Below are 20,442 nucleotides of genomic sequence, written 5' to 3'. Positions count from 1 at the left end.
TCTAAAATGTTTTAGGTGATTGTCATTCCAGGTGGTTATTTTACTAACAACCATGAGCACTCTTTGGGCTTACCAGACCTTTAAAGGCCACACATGAACCTCCATGTCTCCAGCTGGTGCCATTAACCACACATACACATGAGTTTACCCTAGATGAAAAGCTGCAGTGAAGTCCTCCCCAGGCTGACAGGACAGCTTGGCAAAGGCTGTGGGCAGCAGCTTCATTTGGAAGAAAATTGGTTCATCCATGCTGCCAAACTGCCTCCTATCTCCTCCATTGTGCAGGAGGAGTACACCTGGTCTCTCCCTGGAGGAAAAATATTTGCAAGTTTTCTGACCCAGGAAATCCTATTGTAAAAAAAATATCCATGAATGAGCCTGAATTCATACACTTGAAACACCTTTACTGGGCACCCTTTCATCCAGCCTGGCTGCGCAGGCCAGAGTGGAGGCTGGTGTGGGACTACACACCATAACTCTGAGGCAAAGGTGACAAGCTGACAAGCACCAGCCAGCCAGGCTGGTGCTCTGGAGTGCCATCTCCACTGGGACCAAGTGGCCAACTTGGCCTTCGCTTCTAGGGTGAAGGGGAGTCGCTGGAAACTTGTAGAGTTCTGTTAGATGGAAACACACTAGAGGTTCTACTCTATAGGTTTGAGTGGACCAAGCCAAGTTTAGCCTGGAGAAGAGAAGCTCAGGAGTGACCTTATCGCTCTCTACAGCTCCCCGAAAGGAGGTTCTGTCCAGGTGAGGGTCCATCTCTTTTCCCAGGCAACCAGTGACAGAATGAGAGGACTCAGTCTTAAGCTGCACTATGGTAGGTTTAGGTTGGACATCAGGAGGAAGTTCTTCACAGAAGGGGTGGTTAGACATCAGAATGGGGTGCCCAGAGAGGTGGTGGAGTCACCATTTCTAAAGTGTTTAAGGAAAGACTGGATATGGCACTTACTGCCACAGTTTGCTTGACAAGGTAGAGTTCTGTCACAGGTTGATGATCTCTAAGTCTTTTCCACCCTAATCGATTCTGTGATTCTATGATCTGGCTTTGAGCTGCTTGAGTCACAGAATCAGAATCAAATAATCAACCCCATCTAGGAATCAGCTCTAATTTCGGGCCAGCAGGGGACTTCGGCCAGCCAGACCCCAACCGCTTCTTTCCTCACTGTGTGCCAAGGCTGGGGAGCCGAGCGGGAAAAGAATGACCGCTCGAGAACCTGCGATTTTATTTTTTGGCAAACGTTTACTATAAGGAGGATGAAACCCGGGTGCAGCCGGGTACCGAACCCTGCCGGAGCACCGGGAGCGGGGAGCAGAGCGCAAGGTCGGCAGGGCCGGCTCCTCAGCCGCCGCCATGGCGCCCGGCCCCCTGCCGCCCGCGCGGCGGGAGCCGGCAGGGGGCGCTGCGCGGCGCACGGCGCTGGCGGGGGGCGGCCGTATGGCGGCAGCGGCGCTGCGCCTGTGCCGCGCTGCGCGCCTGCTGCCGGCTGCTGCTGCCGCCGCGACCCAAAACACGGCCCCAGCCCCGCGGCCGCCTCCGCGCCTCGCCTCCTCCTCCTCCTCTTCCTCCTCCGCCTCCTTTGCTTCCCGGCCCTCTCTGCCGCAGCCCGCCATGCCGGCTTTCCAGTACCCCGAGGTTTATCGCGATGAGACCGCCGTGAGTAGGGCGCTGGCTGGGACAGCACCCGGTGTGCGGCGACCGCCGGGCCTGGGCGGGGGCACCCGGCTCGCCATTGCCGGCGGGGCCGCCTCGGGGCGGCGGTGCCGCCTCGGCTCTCGGGGCTTTGTTCGGCGGCGGCCGCGGAACGCCCGACGTGCTCCGTGCAGAGAGCCTCGGGTTTGTCGCGCCCGCGGGCCGCGGCGGCTGCCGGGGGCTCGTTAGGGCGGGATTGGGGCCCTTGCGCCGGTGCCTCCGGGCACGTCCCGCGTGTGCGGGGCCGGGGCCGGGGCCGGGGCCGGGGCCGGTGCGGAGCGGGCGCGGGAGCAGCGGCCCCGGGGCGCGTCCCGGAGCTTCGGTACCGGTGCGTGTGTCAGGGAAACCCAGGCCTCCGCCCGGGCTGCAGCAGCGTCAGCAGAGGAACAAATAGTCTATTTATATAGGATGGCACATCTGTAACATAGTCTCATCTCCCTGTGTTTCCACCGCATCTGGATACACAAGGGATTACAGTTTAAGTTTGGCTAAAATGGGATTGATTTTCTTTCCCTTCCTCAAAGCACTGTGCATTGTGCATTGCATTTAAACAAAATGTTTGCCGATATGAGCCAAAGCTGGAAGAAATCCTGAAGTATTTACTTTCCTAGTTGACTGTAAGGCTGAACTGACAAGCCCTAGTAGCAGGTATCTAGTCTTTTTTATGTACTGGAGGAAGGACGCAGGTAAATTCAACCACGTGGATTAATCTTCTGTGGTTTATTTGTTTTGTTTGTTGTTTTGGGGGTGGGCATTTTATTTTTTAAATTACGATTTATATATATATACACATTATGCACATATTTGTGGGCAACAGTAGTTTGGAGGGCTAAACCAGAGACTGTTTGTTTAACCAGGAGCCATACCTTGGGTACATCCAGTAATCGAGGTTTATAATTTGGCTTGAAAACCTTAAGGGTCTTGGTTTGGTTGGTGGAGTTTCTTTTTTGCTTACTAATCTATCTTGTGGAAGGAATTTATGTGCCTTTCACCATTTTTGTGGTGCTCTGTGTTTTTTTCTGAGAACTACTCTGCTGCTGTGGTGTATCACCAAAGAGTGGTAATACTTGTACCTCACCTGGGAGCAATGTGTTGCTTCTGTCTTTGCTCCTTAGTACTGTATGCTTTTGTGAAATTCCAAATGCCCTTCCTCATGCTGACTTATCATTTCTTGATGGATAGAGTTTGCTTGTGTGCATGTCTTTTTTTAAATTACTGTCTTTTATAAATTCAGGTGTCGGATTACCATGGATGTAAAATCAGTGATCCGTACTGCTGGCTCGAAGATCCCGACAGTGAGGAGACAAAGGTAGCCCTTCTTTGCATAGGAGTAGCTGCTTTCACATGCTTCTCTTTTATAGACCAGATGCACTGGTACTGTGCTTCTGAAGAACCTGCCAATACATTTGGAAAACTTACATAGTGAACGGAATTGTAGTTCATGTGATATCTCATGTCACCAACAGCAATGCCATTATTTTGTCCCTGTGTTTTAATGGAGGAAAGGTTGAATAGGGCTTTGAGCAACCTGGTTTACTGGCAATTGTCCCAGCCCATGGCATTTAACTAAAGGATCTTCAAAGTCCTTTCCTATCCAAACCATTCTATTGTTCTGTGAAAGTCTGGAATATTTAGTATAACTTAGATCACAGAATTTTTAAAACTAAGCCCATGCTTATCTTGTGCCCATTTTTCTTGGCCAGTTTGAATGTTCAAGGTGGTGGTGTCATACTGAAAAGAAACATAAACTTTTTTTTCCCTGTGTGTGCTTGGTTGGACCAGTCAAGGACACCCAAGCACACAAACCAACTCCTCCAGATATGTAAGGTAACTGAACTCCCTCCTCCAGATATGTAAGGTATAGTGTAATAAAAATGAATCCGTGGTCAGGTGGGGAAGTTCCTATCTCACTTTGGGGAGAGTGCAGAATGTGAGTTCATGGTATGCTGCTTTTTGACTGTTGACTTCTAAGACAGATTGAGGAAACATCCCTGGCATAGCTGAAATGTGCTACACTGGTGAAACACTTCTGGTAATGACATAAGCCACAACTGCAACACCACACTTTCACTGTCTTGGCTTTGGCTTAGTTGGACTTCCAACTTCTTGGTTTGTTTCAACACTTTGTGGGAAATAAGGTCATTTTAAACTACAGCAAAGCCTTTTGCTGCTATTTTAGTCATGTACAGTGCCTTAACTCACTGCCAGTGTAGGCAGTAATGCTGAGCTTGTTCCAGACATGAGGGATGGACAAGTGGTGAAAAAGCAGGGATCGTGTGGGGTTGGCTTGTACTGTTCTGAGCATGTGTGTAATTGAATTAAGACTAGAACTGAAACTCTCAATCTACAATTAAATGGATTTGATAATAGATCAGTGTTTTGTTCACGTTTTGATTAATTTTCCAATTGCCCTTGGAAGTCACAAGAACTCTAATAAATTTTTCTTTGCAATACTTAGAAAGGTATGTGCTCTCTTGTAGGAATTCACTGAGCTAACCTTGGCTGAATATATATATGAACTGTAAATGCTTTGCAGAGTAATAACAAAGACTGGTCGTGTTAAAACAGTTTCTATTCTAAGGCTTTTTCATGGAAAGCATATACTGTCAGTGGAATAATTATCTGGATAGAGTGGCTTAGTAGAATGTTAAAAGGTGATATGTAGTAGAAAAGCATGGTTAAAAAGAACTTGTGGCATTTCTTAGATGAAATTTAGTTTGACTGTTATTTTAGAATGACACTTGGCCTACTTAATGGCCAGACACTTCAGCCTCAAGTAGACCATCTCTACTGCTAGTACAATGCTTTAAAAATTGTTCTGCTTTTCAAATTACCTTATCTTCCAAAGCAGCCATAAGAAGTTGCTTTACTTGGACCCTTACTCTTTCCTTTCTGCTGCTAGCAAAGTCTGCCCTGGTTCAAGGCTTATGATACATTGTCAGAGGCAGATACCCACAGGTACAATAAAAATCTTTCTCTCTAGATTCATGAAGGCATACAGTTACTATTAGACCTGTAGCTTGGTGGCATCTGTTTAGCTCAGCGTGGTGGGTGACGTTGTTTACTGTGAGAGTTTCTACTGACATGTGTTCTTGTACTTTATCTACAGCAATATTTCAATTATGTATTGCTTTTAAACATGAGTGTAACTTCACACTCAAAAGCGTGGAAATAGTTTCCAAAGTGGACTGTATTCTTCTCCACAAAACTCTTTGAAAAATCTGTAATTCCTTGCTCCTTTTTCATGCAGCTGTGGCATTCCATTTACAAATAATCTAAGAATCTTTGGTGCATACTGATTGGAAATGAGAAAAATATATTAAGTTCCTGTAAAAGCAAAATTAAGAGTGATACAGGTGTGAGTGTCATAATTAGTCTGTAAGCATGCTCTTGGGCAACAAATGCTTGTAAGGAAAAGTCTGTGTTTCTTTAAATATCACTAATGAAAGCAGATGTGGTAAGATGTGTCTATGCAGTTTAAAGTGGGTAACACACAGTTCCAGTATACCCTTGCAGCAATGTTGTCATTTTGGTCATGTTATTGATGGATGAGACAAAGATGTGTGCCAATTTCTGTTCCCTGCATGTAACTGGAAAGTGCATTAGCTTGTCCAGTACGCTAGATGGTCTTACACATGTTTTTATAATCCACTTTTTCTCTGAAAATGTCACAGGACTGGGAGAAGTTTGTTTATTTGTATAGAATCCACAGTCCATATTTTTGTGTATGTAGTCTTTGAAATTCACATGTTTCCATTTAGAGAAACCAATTCAGATACACATAATTTTGGGTAGATTTAATTAAGTTCTTCCACCATCTGATGGGGGAATGATTATAGCAATGCAATGTGGAGGCTGCATGACTTACCAATGGGATGTGCTGTGCACATATTAATTCTTCACCTGAAGAATTAATACACGACTAAACACTGATAGCAGCTGCTAAGTGTGTGCCAGGTACTCTCCTATACAGCCACTGGCTTTTCTGGAGATCTGTGGAGCACAAGTTGTGCAATGTGGATTCCTGCTGTTCCTGTGGGTCATGCCCTGCAATGAGGTGTAACTCAGATGTTAGAATGCATTGATCTGATGGCCCTGTAACAGATTCAGGACAGGTAGAAACAACAGGCTGTTTCAAACCCTCTCCTGGAAAGGAGCCCCATGTAAGCAAGGGATGAGTGGACAGGATTTTGTGCTGGAGGTGAGGAGCTGGAGGTCGAGGGTGACACTGCAGCTGCCACTGCGACATTTGGCTGTGACTTACAGCCACACACAGTGTCCTCTCCTACCTTCATGTTAGAGGCAGAAAAGCTTTCATGTTAGAGGCAGAAAAGCCTGCATGTCTGCTTGTTGGCAGCTGTGATTCACCTTAAGATGCTTAGGTATTAATTTTAGGTTAATGTACCATGCTATAAATAGGGATGATGGAACACCAACAGAGCACCAGGTTTTCCATGCATGCAACAAACAGCTGGAGTGGTAATGGTTTTAATCACTGTCCATACATGTTTGTGATGGAAGCTGGAGTGTTCTAAAGAAACCAGACTTCCCAAAGTTTTCAGAGATTAGTATTTTTTTCCTAAGAACTGATCTTTGAGCCATACTTTGAGCTTATCATGAAATCCTGGCTGGGACTAATTCTGTGTGTTATGTTAATAGTATGAATAGATGATGCACATGGCATTTTGTGTCCTCTTAAAGCTCTTCCCAGCTCCTGAAATAATAGTGCAGTCTGTGGGCAATATTTGTCATTTGGGCAAATGTGAGAGTTTTTAAAAGCATGGTGTGCTTTTGGAGGTTGTTACCTTAAGTTTTGGGGATTTTTTTGTGTATTTGTTTGGGTTTTTGTTTGCTAAGGGTTTCTTTGGTAGTTGTTTTGGGGTTTTTTAAGGGGAAAGGCAGGACTGTCTTTTCTCCTGGCTGGTTACTCCAGTGTATGCCCTTGAGAGTCATTATTCAAGATATAAATTGAGTCCTATTAAAGAATTGTGGCATAATGCAAATAAGCATGTAAGATTCTTCAGGTGTGACACTGCATAATCTATATGGGGGAAAGATGTCTGTGATGCATTGCTTCTGAAAATGTTTTCTGTAGAAAATAGGCATTTTTGCTTGAGTTTATATTTTTTGATTGTTTTCTTTCAGGCGTTTGTGGAGGCTCAGAACAAGCTCACAGTTCCCTTTCTCGAGCAGTGTCCTGTGAGAGGGCTGTTCAAGGAACGAATGACTGAACTCTATGATTATCCTAAGTACAGCTGCCACTTCAAGAAAGGAAAAAGGTATGTGAGGAATGTCTTTGGAGGTGGAGATGAATGTGAAGCAAGTCAGAAGCAACTATTAATTAGGAAAACAAACTATATTTGTATTTATTTTTTTATAGCTGCTAAGTAAGAAAACTAAGCCAATGTTAACATGTGTGGTTGCATGATGCAGAGCAAAAAGTGCTTCACTCTCTCCAGTTCCCAATCATATTATCTTCTTCTTTTATTGTCTTTTCTTTTATAAGAAAAATTTTTGAGTTTATCGGAACTTAGACGATTTTGTAGAATAATTATTGTAAAAGTAAAGCTTTGAGTAGTTCCTTTCAGAAAGGCTTGGCCACTGTCAGTATAGTTAAAGGCATGTTCTCTGAAAACAGAATAAGCTTATCATGTGTGATACTTGCTAGAACCCTGCTCTTACACTGGTCATTTGTTGAGCAGCTGGTAGGCTTTTTTTGTTTAGTGATAGCCAGTGAAAAGCAGTAGGAATTCCCTTGTGAAAAGCTGTTCCTGTAGCTGCAGGGTATATAGGAAAAATCACTTGAAGGACTTAAAGCAACTGATGGAAAAAGATCTGTTTTCTCAGAAACAAAGAAATCCTGCTATATTCCAATGCCTTACCTACTCATATCCCTGCTTTAAATCTGTGGCCAGGTGAAGAAATGGTGTTTCTGTGTCTTACCCAAGATCTGGAGGCTGCAGCTGCTACTGAATTTAATGTGACTTCTTTTAGAAACATTATCAAGCTTCTAGAGAAAGGGAGTAAAGGGACTTAACTACATCTAAAGATTGTTTCAGAAGTTAAAAAAGAGGTAGTGCAAGCAACCAGCCACTCTTAATAATGGGAAACACAGATAATATTTTTCAATATTTTCAATTTGTTTTATCTTTGTTGAGTGGGCACCCAGGTATGTCATACATGTGTTCACCATAATCCACAGATGATGAGAAAGAGAGGATATCTTGTTGCCTTAAGATTTCTACACAGATATTGAGAGGGATTTGTTTTAGTGATCTTTGCTGGAAGGAAGGCACTGACTGATACTACTAAAGGAGGGAAATTCTGTTCTGTGTGGGGTTTGTTGAAGGTATATGGTGGGGAGTGAACCCAAGCTGTTGCTGGATTTAATGTGAATTTTAGTTGTTGTGGATGTGGCACAACATGTCAGTGTATAGAGGTGTGAGGTTTATGCCCAGAGGCAGTGGAGCTGTTTAGGACAGTGCTGCATCTGGGGAAGTTTGCCTTACTGAGTGAGTCAGGCAAAGCTTGCTAGTTTGTATGTGATGCTCATGCAGATGTAGCAGGTGGCCAGGTGTGGTCAGTGTCTGCTCTGGGTTCTCTGACCCATTCTCCCTGTGCAGTGCAAACATGTCTGGGTGTTGTTACCTTCAGTGCTATTAAGGCCTAATGTTGCAGAAGGGCTGGCAGTGATAAATGCAGTCTCTGCTAACAGATACAAATTCTTTATTTAATGCAGCTGACTGTCCTCCAGGAAGAACATTTGTGCCCAGAGCTTGATGTGCTTGCTTGTAATTCATGACACTTTACTTCAACTTTAATAGGTATTTTTTTAGTCTTTCTGAGGGATACTCTATTTCTTGGCATGTGCTGGATTTAAATCAGAGCAGTTCAAATATAATAGAAAATCCCTCTGTTGTGGTGTTTGAGGGGATCAAGAGGTCTCTACCAATTTAAATAACAGTCCCACAGGTGTGGGGAAAGGAACTATTCTATTTGAAGAATTTTCTGAATTGCTCATGACACTTAGAAATCCTTAAATTTAACCACTCTGGTTTTCTGGTGAAGGATAGCTGCTGAAGGACAGTGTTTGAGGAGTTATTCTATGGAGTCTGCAGAAAGGAAAGGTGCCCAGGGAAGTGCTGTGTCTGTCTCATTGCTTGACCTTTGCTTCCCAGCTTGTTGCCCAGCATTGCAGAAATGGAATTGACAAGAAAATGGCTGATCAAATAGAAAATTACTTTTCTTTTTCTTCTATTTATTTTAATCTTTCAGAACATTGCTGAACATAACTGTTATTACTTGAACATATTACTAGCTGATATTGTTAACCAAGCCCTTGTGAGTATATTTTCCCCTTCTGGCTTTACCAAGTTCCCATGTTTGCACCCAAGTGGTTGTCAGTCTTAGGGAATAGATGAACTTATATTTAGATTTGAATGTTGCTCTGTAAATTCTCCTGTCCCCCCAGGCAAATTCTCCTCTTCCCCCAAACTGCTGCCTGTTTTTTTAAGACGTGTTTTTATAGTAAAGTACTGTGAAGATGGGTGTTAATTTCTGTAAGCTCTGTGGTGTCTTAGGATGTGTCTTAGGATGATGAAGAGTATCACTCACTAAAGACAGCTCTGTTCCTACAACTTTTTCAAACACACATTTGTAAGGACATTGAAACAGTTTTGGTTCTATTTGATTTGAGCATGTCTGTCACCTAGCATGGATTGAAAGCAGCTGTATGAATGAGAAAGCTGAGAACATAAGGGATGGGAACTTGTGCCAGTGCTTGTAACAGAGAAATGCTGCAGCTGCCAGAGTTGTTTAACATAGACAGTTATATGGAGTTTATAGTATACTTAGAATTCTTTGAAATGCACTGTGGCAATGCAACTTTTATTTTTAAATGATATTTTGAATCCTAGCCATGACTCCTACTCTGCTGTGAAACTTGTGTTTCCCTAACCTGTTCATCTGTGTTTTATTCACTTCATGACAACTTTATACAAGTTTTTTTGTGCTTGCCTAACTGAAAATTAGAGTTCTTCCTACTCAATTTTTCCCTCTTGTGTTCTTTTTAGGTATTTTCACTTCTACAATACCGGGCTCCAGAATCAGCGAGTTTTATATGTACAAGATTCCTTGGATGCTGATGCCAAAGTTTTTCTTGATCCAAATAAGCTTTCTGATGATGGCACGGTGGCCTTACGAGGTTAGTGAGACAGCAGTTCCTGCTGAGTAAGTCTCAGTCTTCAGCAGAAGCTGAAAATTTAAGTAATTATAATAGCCCTATGTGGATTTGTACAGTGTGTCAGAAGAACATTTCTAAATCTACATTGTATCCACAATTAACTTGGTTCAGTTTCCCAGTGCTTTTTTTCACAAATCAGTAACAGGTTTCCAGTGAAGTATGAGCAGCTCTTGAGGCTGTCCATAGAAAGGAAAAAAAGTTTGTTTTTATATTGATTAGTTATCTTAAAATTGTATTTTGCAGCTTTAACACAAGCCAACAAGTAAGAGACTGTGAAGGAACATAGCATTAACTTCTGTGATCACAAAATTGTTTGTGTTCACTAAGGCTGTAACTTCTCTTAGCTATCAGTTTTCACTCCCTACTTGCTCATTTTTAGAAGCAGGCTCTTGAACCTAGAAGTCCTCTAAGTCTGTTCAAGGACAGTTAATAAAAACAGCCGTCAGAATTAATAAATGTTTCTCTTAAAGTGACCTAGCTGAAAAGAATCAATATGGCTTTTTTTATGAACAATAGTGAAGTCCTGCCTTAATCTGTGTATATTGCATGCATATAATATCTAGAATTTTCTAGAGATTCTTCTAGTGTTTCTAGAAGTCTTAAGGCATAGTCTCCTTCCAAATGCACTTAGAAAATCAACAGCTGTGTAACAAGAGGGAAAACTTCCAGTGTTGATTAATAATCGATTTAAGGGCAGGGAAAGGAAGAACTGAATGGCTGTCAAGTAAAGTCCTGTCAAGGACTGTGCTAGGATTTGCAGTGTTCATCTGTGAGCATACTAGAAAAAGGAGTGAGCAGTGAGGTGGCAGTAATTGCTGACAGTACAAAGTTACTCCTGGTTGAAGAATGACTAAAGAGTTGCAGGAAGACCTTAGTAATAATTTAAGTAGGCAATAAATTAACAGGTAAAAGTCTTTGTGCAGATAAATTAAGTGATGCACAGAGGAACAAACAATCCTAACTTCATTTATGGAGGAACGGATGGAGTGAACTCTTGAGCTCATGATGATCTCTTGGGAGCAATGCTTGGAGTGTAACGTGCAATTCCATGAAAATTGGATTCTTGGTCAACTTGATTCTTGGTAGGAGCTGAACAAGTACATCAAATACCAATTTATTCATCAGGAAGAAATTTCTCCCTAGAAGCATTCAAGAAAAACTGTGTGACACTCAGTGCTGAGATTTAGTTGACAAGGTGGTGATCAGTCAAAGGTTGAACTCTTGGAGGTCTTTTCCAACCCTCATGATTCTGTGGTTATATGAAACAGAACAAAACAAGGAGACACAGTTACATTAGCAACCCAGAAGTTTATACTGTACCATTGAACACTAAATCAAGTCCCAGTCTCCTCAGCTCAAAAGGGGCTCTGAAATACAGGTTGGAGGAGGGCAATAGGAACAATCAAAGGAAAAACCGAGTGTGCCTGGAGTAATCAGCTTGGAAAAGGGACAGTTTAGCAAGGATATTAGAGGTCTGCAGAATCATTTGTGGCATGCAATAGGATGAAGAGAAGGAATAAGGGTTGATTAGTCATTTTTCTATTACAAGAATGAGGGAATATCAAATCAAAGCAGTGGGAGTCAAGTCCCAAGCAAACAGAAGAAGGTGATGGTTCATGCTGCAAGAAGTAGATGTGTAGAACCCTTACCAATGGATGGTGATGGTGGAAGCTGGACATAATCAAGGTGAAGGGAAACATTCAGGAGTATTAGCCGACTACTGCATGGAAAAGGAATCTGCTAAACTAAATATGGTTGGAGATGATAAGAATATTTGAAGGAAATATTACATGTGCTTGCATTGTTCTTGCATTTATTCCTGCATTTTGTTCTTGTGCTTGCATTGCACAGTATCAGCACAGGCTGGGGAATGAAGAGATTGAGAGCATCCTTGCTATCAAGGGCTTGGGGGTCCTGGTGGATGAGAGGCTGGACATGAGTCAGCAATGTGAGCTTGCAGCCCAGAAAGAGATTTAATCCTGGCCTGCATCCCAAGCAGCGTGGCCAGCAGGGCAAGGGATGGGATTCTGCCCCTCCACTGGGCTCCTGTGAGACTCTGCCTGGAGCACTGTGTCTAAATCTAGGCCCCATTCTAGGATCTGTTGGAGGGAGTCCAGAAGAGGGCCATGAAAAGATTAGAGGGCTGAAGCACCTCACCTATGATGAAGGGCTGAGAGAGTTGAGATTATTCAGCCTGGAAAAGAGAAAGCTGTGGGATGACCCTCTGGTAGCTTTCCTGTACCCAAATGGGGCCTACAAGAAAGCTGGAGAGGGACTTTTTACAAGGGCATGTAGTGATAGGACAAGGGAGAATGGTTTTAAACTGAAAGAGGTTTAGATTAGATATTATCAAAAAATTATTTACTGTGAAGGTGGTGAGGCACTGGTACAGGTTGCCCACAGAAGCTGTGCATTTCCCACACCTGAAAGTGTTCAAGGCCAGGTTAGACAGAGCTTTGAGCAGCCTTTGTCTAGTGGAAGTGTCCCTGTCTACAGCAGGAGGGTAGGATCTAGATGATTTTTAAGATCCCTTCCAACCAAACCATTCCATGATTATGTGGTTACTCCTGAGGACAACTAGATGGAATTGTGTTCTGAATCAGAATTGCCACTCTTACATTCTTTTGGGAGAGAATATATTGAGTGCCTCTCAAAACTGTCATGTCTGTGAAATGCAACTCTTTCCTAGGTTGTTTTTTGGTAGATGCTTTCAGGTCTGTACAGACCTGTGATAATTCAGTCTCTTCGCTTGACTTGATTTGCAAGCATGAATTTGATCTTCATCAACTAAAATGGAAGCTCTTTATTGTCTTATTGTCTTATCACTGTTTGGATAAAGTGAAATGTATATCACAGGTCTTAGCTGAGAATACTGGTAATTAACCATTTGCATGCTAGTGGTTTCCCAGTTACTTCAGTTTTCACGGTTTTAAAGGATCTAGTTTTCAGTGACTCCATTTTTAAGTGGTATTTACACTATTTCAATATACAACTTGCATCTTTGTTAGCTTCTTTGGTACTGTTTCTCTTAAAATTTCACTCAAGTTCTCCACCTATTTTAATTTTCTAGCTCTTCCTGCCAAGCTCAGGGCAGGCAGTAGAAGAAATATGATTCAAACCATAATTGGCTTGGCACAACTTATGTTACTGAATATGGATACACTTACTGAGTATCTGTGCCTAAACATGGATCTGCAAATTAATTGAGAATTCCATGGAGTTGGACAAAGTGGTGTGACTCCTAAGTGATAGCAGATGTATTGTCTTGCAGTGTTTTTAGGAAATAAACCTCCTCTTACTGTTTGGTGAGCAGTTTCTTTAACTAGTATCCCAATTTAATATCTCTTCATTTTGTTTGTTTCTGATTTCCTAGGTTATGCATTCAGTGAAGATGGTGAATACTTTGCATATGGCCTGAGTTCTAGTGGCTCTGATTGGATTACTATTAAGTTTATGAAAGTAGAAGGTCCTGAGGATCTCCCAGATACACTGGAGAGAGTTAAATTCAGTTGCATGGCATGGACCCATGATGGAAAAGGCATGTTCTATAACAGCTACCCACAACAAGATGGGAAAAGTGATGGTAGGTATGACCATTCTAATTGCGTGCTGTGTGGAAGCAGAATCACTTCTGCAGTGAATTGATGCAACAATTAGCTCTGCAAATCTATATTGAAATAAGTGGCTGTATTGGTTGTGCAATTAGAGATCAAATTATGTCTTGTATCACCAAAGCCTATGTTCAATTAGTGTGAATCACTTTTTGTCTGCCTGGCCCTCTTTTTCTCAAAGTTTGCTGCTCCCTTTCTTTTCCTCTGGGATGATTTACTTAGGTTCCATAGTGTTGGTGGTGTTGACTAGAATTTGATGCCTGCTGGAAGCTTACTTAGATCTTTCCCCTAATGCATTTGTGTGGGCATAGATAAACTGCTTTGGGAGATTGACCTGATGAATAGCAGTGTGAGGCATAAGGTTTCTCTTGTTCAAACAGATTAATTCATGTGTGGTTCACAGCAAAGCAAAACGAAATGTTTATGCTAGCAAAATCCAAGGAGCACCGCACAAAGTGGAATAAATTGCGGAGCAGCATCAAGGGGGAAGGAATTTAGCAGCTCTTACTATGATGCAGAGCTACTGAAAAGTTTCTTCTGGAGATGTGCTCTTCACTAAACTGGAGAGAGCCAGAATTTTGCCTCTGTATTTTCTTTTGAAGGCTGTAATTTTGCCAGACTGGCAAGATAGACACCAGCCTTGTTTTGTTGAGGTTTTTTTTACCTCTTGTTTGTAGTTCAAAAGTTGAAATGTTGGAAAATGTTGCAAGAATGAATTTTTAAAAAAAAATAAATCAAGTGGTACCTCATACATAAGTGCTTTAAAATACATCACTTTTATATTTTCAGCAAATGTAAGTATGAAGGTTTCTAGGAATGTAATTAGCAGTAAATCTTCCCTTAATTGCACTGGGTGAAATGGAAATGAAAATGTAATTAGAGAGTGTCAGGGATTTTTGGTTTTCTTTGCTTTGCTTGCTTTTATTTCTAGAAAGCAAAGCTTGAAATGATACCTTCTTCAAATGTGAAGATTTGTTATCAACAATAAAAGGAAAGCGTTACTTTTGAAACAGGTTTCCAGCATAAAGTTTTATCTTGTTTAGTAGGAGGGTGTTTGTTTGGAGGGGAATGGTTGTAGCTTGGAACCATTCCTAGTCCTCTCTTCTGAATTTCTCATTCATATACAAAGGGATACACAAGTTTCTAAGGGTTTCATATGATTGTTGCATTTCTTTGAGAACTTACTAGTTTAAATATCTGCATTTCACTAGGTACTGAGACCTCCACTAATCTGCATCAAAAGCTGTATTATCATGTATTAGGAACTAACCAGTCAGAAGATATCCTGTGTGCTGAATTTCCTGATGAACCAAAATGGATGGGTGGAGCTGAGGTATGGTAAATATCCTGCACCTTGTCATTATCATGTTCTGTTTTTCAGATTCTAGCAACTGATAGTGGGTATTAATTTGAAAACATTTTGTTAAAAGAACACTTTTTATTAGTGTTGTAGAGTTGAAAATTGAACTAAGAATCATTGATTAAGAATTCCTGAAAATAAGACTGCCTAATTTACTTCAAATCACTCCTCCAGCCTGCAATGACACAATCATACACCCTCTTTCTTCACTGAGGTTGTTCTGCCTGATACACATTCCAAGACAGAGAAGATCATTTGATGGACAATGTGTCACTGTTCTTGTTTCTTGGTCAGTGTTTGGCCCCAGCTTGTACTTCCTGCACAAAAAGTTTATTCTAATATCCAGTGTCTAGATATTCCCTGCATTATATTTTCTTGGTTATATTTAATTTTGCAATGTTTTCCCTGGAAAACAAAATCTGTTCTGCTTAATTGAGGAATGGAGGTCAAAATCTGTTAATACTCTGTGTATAATTGGGGAACTCTAAATTTCCCTACAAGTTTTATCAGCACACCTATGGTACAGACTGTGTTAATAGAAATGGAATTGATTTCCTAAGCTTATTTTGTTGAACTACTGCTTTATAGTGCAAAATCCCAGTAACCCTTTTGCAATTAATGTGTTTTATTCCCCATATTAGATTTAGCAATGTGCAGTTGAGTGCCCTTATTTATCAAGGAACTGATGTTTTCCCTGTGGATGAATACTTGTAATACCCTGTACTCTCCTGCCTACTGTGTTTGATCAGTACTTTTTGTTTCTATATTGGTCTCTTTTTTTGTCTGACACTTTTGATGAATATGAAGTGGTTTTAGCCTGGTTTGGTGTACTCAGTTCCTGCAAATACTTTTCTGTGCAAGAACCTCTTTTGGAAAATGTGATCATCAGTTTGTGTCACTTTTCAACACATTTACCCATGAAAATGTTAGGGCTGTCTTTACTGTAGGCTGACAGAAAACAAAGGTACTTTTAACAGTCAGAGAAAAATATTCTGCAATTTAAAAAAAAAAACAAACAACAAAACCCAAACCAAAACAGTACAGTTGCAAAATGTGGTTTCGTCCTTGTGCAATGGATCAAAAATCTTCTTTGCAGGCCATTTCAGTAAGTTTTCTGGTCAGCTTTTTCTAAGTGTTTAAGAAAGTGGAAGACCACAATGTAGTGGGGGAAAAATTTAAATATCGTTAGTCAAAATCAAATTATGGAGCTGTTTGGTGCTATCCTGAATATACTTCCTTGGTACTAAGATGCTGCTATAGGTTTTAAAATACAACTTTGCAGAGCACAGCATGTTATAAAATGCATGTTTTCATGTGTTTTTGTCAGATAAATAAAAAAAATGTTTTTATTTTACCAACTTTACTAGTCCCACTAGCTAGAGACATTATGTTTTACAAAAGCTTCCATGAAAACAGTTGATTTGTAGTGTAGGTGTTCTAGTACCAAACCTTTCTCCATGGTGGAGGGAGAGTTGAACTTTCATACCTAGGTTTGAACAGAATTTGCAGGTCTTGCAACCAAGGTCAAGGAAGAGAAATACCTCACTTGCAAGTGAAAAGCACCTGACAAGAAAATTCTTCAGAGACTGCAGAATTAATGATGTTGCCATGATATTTCAGAAAAAATAATCTCAGGTGTGCTGTAGGGAGTCAGAGTGGTGTGTATTCTCAATGGAGATAGGAAACTAGGTCATTCATAAGGACCAAAGAGGGTTGTATAAAATTTTGTCAGCTTAATATATTTACAAGACAATATGCAAGCAAATAGCTTCAGGGTGCTTTTCCTTATTATGCATTCAACACCAATCCTAAGTATGCTTGATTTAAACAAAATCTGTGGTGCTGAAAATGGTGTTGGCAGAGAAATACAGATGCATTTCCAGCTCTTCACTTGAATGAATTGTTTCTGAGGGAAAAAATTCTGTTTTTTTTAGTCAGATATGTAAGTTTTGAAAAAAATAATCTTTTCATTAGTCTAGAAAAAGCATAAGCATTTCTGGGAGAGTTGTGAAGGGCAGGGATGGAATTTAATTGAATAACAGCCCAGCAGAGGGCAGTCTGGTATGAAGATTTTTAAAACCTTGGCAATGTCATAGGTATTCTGGGAAAACAGGAGCTTCCCATGCTTTTCTGTTTAAGTGGCATTTTCTTGCTTTTTCTCCAGACTGACTGAACATATCTCTCTTTCACAGACAGACTGTTATTCTCAAAGTTAAACAATAAGTTATATAACAGTCTTTCACAGTTGGTAGTGCAAGAAGTCCCTGTGGTACCAGCAGGAAAGTAAACAGAACAGAAAGGAGTGGGTGAGAGGAACCCTCCTATCCCAATTCTGCCAGCAGTGAAATAAGTACAATTTTTCATGTTTTCTAACACACACTGTCTACTGTCTCTGAATTGACAAATTTTTTAAAATTCTTCATTTTATATTTAGAGCTGTCATTTAACATCAGTGGTTCTAAAACAGGGAGGTGATCTTGCACGTGAAATTCAGAGCACAGAGGAGCAGGCTGTGCCAGATGTGTGCTGGCTATAGTGGTTTCACTGCAGCAACACAGAAGCATCCACTGGGGAAGAGTGAGCAGCATGGAGGGCTGAAAACATTGCCAGTTCACTCAAGTGAGACTGCTGGGTAAAACAGGGCTCTGGGAATGTTTCTAAAGCCTTACACTGCCTTAGTCAAGGATGAATCTTGAATAGAAGACTAGTATGAATGTCTTCCTACAGCCCTGGCAGCAAGCCTAGAGAATTTTACTCATAAGAAGGAGGCAGGTAATTGTGGCTGCACGTGGGACTGTGGGAGCTGATAATTTCTTACATGGCCAGGTTCCAGATGCTTTGGTGCTTTCATTGCTCAAAAGCAAGCTGAGAGCCACAGTAAAATGTGTTTGATGTTTGTCACCCCAAAAAGCTGCTGATATTGTTCTGTGCTAGACTTAGGAAAGAGAATGCATATAAATATGTGTGTGAAAATCCCTGTTCTCTGGCTTTGGTGTGGCTCCTTCAACCCCAAAGCTGACAGAGGCTCAAAATATGGTCAGAAGAGAAGGGCTCGTTATACCAGCACATTGTATCTAAAACCCAAGAATAAAAACCCAGCTGGAATAAGAGATTGGAATTAATGCCCAGAGCAAGTTTTCTCACCTGGGGAGTGGGTGGACAGACCACATCAGAATGTTGTTTGCATATAACCATGTCCTGCATAAAGTGTCAGGCCTGTGCCTCAGAATGTAGGAAGGAGATTCTGTTGGACCTCATCCTGAGCTTTTGCATTCCTGTGATCACCCATCATTAGGGCTTCTGAAATGTGATTGATTCTGAAACTGGTACTGTGCAAACACAAAACAAAGCAGCGCCTTTGCAGACTGAGAGTAGCAGCCTCAGGTGGCTTGGATTGTGCAGGCAGTCCCAGGAGGTTGCTTTGTGAGAGGGAGTTTGTGCCCCAGTCCTCAGCATCTTAAAAGACTGCAAGAACATAAAATGTGATAGGAGCTATTTGCAAGCTTCAGTGATTTTCTGGCACTGCTGCAAAGATAATATCAGAACATAGCTGTATGTTCCCTTCATGAAAAAAACAACAAGCCAGTACAACACCCCACAACCCCCATAAAAACCCCACAAAACCCACAACTCTTTACAAAAGAGTTTCCTATTCTAGGAAGGAAAATAGCTTTGATTTTTCTAATAAATGTGAGATAATAAAAGTGGAATTTGAAAGGCTAGGAGACTACTGTGGGAGTTCTTTGTCATCCTGCAGGCAGATCTTTGCAGCACAGGTACATGTGCACATCTGTAGAACACTTGAGGCTGTTCAGACAGTGTAATTGCTCTTTACTTGCCAAATATTTTAGCAAATTTTACAGTAATTTTTTTCTCTCTGTAGAAGCAACATGCTTTGTGGATTTTTGTGCTTAATATTTGTTCATCTGATAAAAATCTTAAAAATACTCATAAATAACAAAAGAGGTCGTTTCTGCAACAAGTGAAAGGTTTCCTGCATGTAAATTCTTCTTAGTGGAGTCATATCCAGGGTCAGTGGTGTTATGCAAAAGTCTTCATGCAGCATATATCTAAAGTTGAGGAAGTAACTGCTGTCATTAATCTGCTTTATTATGGTGACTGGGTACATTCCTAAATAAGTATTTAAAAAAAAATCTATTCAGTCTCTCTGGGTGATTTTAAGCTGTGTTACATCCATAGCATATAGTAAAAATGGTAGCAGTGTTAAAATTCAGCTTATTGATGCAGTGAGTTTTTAGTTCCATGCATATGACTGGATACATTACAGTTAGTAATTTGACCTTTTAGCTCTGTTGGAAAGCTTTGATTCTGTCTGTGATTTTTTTGAACTTTGCTTTTTTTTTTTTTTTTTTTTGTACATGATTCATTTGCTGTGCTTCATTGGAAATGCATTAGATAGCAGTGATGATTGCTCAGTTTCATATGCAAAGGGCACCAGTGCATGAGGAGTGGTAGTTTGAGAAATCACTGCAGATGCAGATCAGGTTGTAGATTACCATAGTGTTAATGCCTGCAGTTAAGAAGAGAGTTTGTCTTTTTCTCAACACAGGCATAGGATCTAATAACTGAATTTTATTTATTTTATTTTTAGTACCTTGTTATGCAGAAACAAATTATGCAATGATTAGATTTTTTTCCGCCTTGATAATAAAAAAGGGCAAAGGTAGTAAAACTTTTAATTTATTATCTGTTAAGGAATGATGTGTATATGTAGTTGCCTTAATAGAATACAACATACTCGAAGGGCCCCTATTTGTTAACTTTGTTAATATAGAGAGCTCTTCCTTATCCTGAAACTGGCAATTGTGACTGTCCAGGTAGTGTTCACAGAACTTGCATTAATATTCACTGTTGGTATGCACATGACTTGAAAGTAGAGCACTCTAATATCTCTCATATTGACATTTTAGTTGAGTAATACATAAAGCCAGGAAGTCTAAAAACCCAACAGCTTTCTCATGTTCATTCTTTTTTGTTGTTGTTTGTTCAATTATGTATGAGTTTTTGGTCTGAAATCTGCTGCTAGACAAAATATTTCACTTTGTTTTTGCTGTGGATCCTCAACCCTTTTGCAGTTCCTTATGTGGCTTGTATAATGAATTAGTTGTATTTTGTAACAAAGATGAGATTTGAGTGGTTAGATTGTTTTTACTGATTAGACTTCATATATTTTTTTTATTTTCTGTTCATTGATATATTGAAGTTACAGGTTCTTCTCTTAATGTTTGTCTTAGCAGTGGTTACTGTTCATCAAAATGGAGAGAACAGGTAGCATTGAAATCACTAGGCAGAAAAACAGCCCAGAGAAAACACTCCACTATAAACCAGAACTCTGCTATAAAAGAGAATTTAAAGGTTTTGATGCTTGAAAGACTAGATAAAATTGTACTTGGGAGTACAGCTATCTTAGTGATACTGTTGTGTTTGTTTGTGTGGTGTAATGATGGTCACAACAAATATTTAAGAAATAGTAGGTCTGACAAACTCAAAATTGCCAACCGACTGAATGACAAAAGCT

The 20,442-nt window shown here is 40.7% G+C and overlaps 1 protein-coding gene across 1 annotated transcript in view; it reads left to right on the top strand.

Moving 5' to 3' along the window:
• The first annotated feature begins 1,431 nt into the window (after positions 1 to 1,431).
• The window catches only part of PREP (prolyl endopeptidase), an 87,327-nt gene continuing 68,316 nt past the window's right edge, over positions 1,432 to 20,442 (top strand). Inside the window, exons 1-6 of the mRNA XM_058801218.1 lie at positions 1,432 to 1,654; positions 2,925 to 2,999; positions 6,836 to 6,969; positions 9,763 to 9,893; positions 13,306 to 13,515; positions 14,755 to 14,876. Coding sequence (XP_058657201.1) covers positions 1,436 to 1,654; positions 2,925 to 2,999; positions 6,836 to 6,969; positions 9,763 to 9,893; positions 13,306 to 13,515; positions 14,755 to 14,876 — 891 coding nt within the window. The 5' untranslated portion in view covers positions 1,432 to 1,435. The remainder of the gene's footprint in view (positions 1,655 to 2,924; positions 3,000 to 6,835; positions 6,970 to 9,762; positions 9,894 to 13,305; positions 13,516 to 14,754; positions 14,877 to 20,442) is intronic.

This window comes from Ammospiza caudacuta, chromosome 3, assembly GCF_027887145.1.
Source record: "Ammospiza caudacuta isolate bAmmCau1 chromosome 3, bAmmCau1.pri, whole genome shotgun sequence".
NCBI lineage: Eukaryota > Metazoa > Chordata > Aves > Passeriformes > Passerellidae > Ammospiza > Ammospiza caudacuta.
Note: the sequence above shows the minus strand (reverse complement) of the source record. Positions and strands in the feature narration are given on the sequence as shown.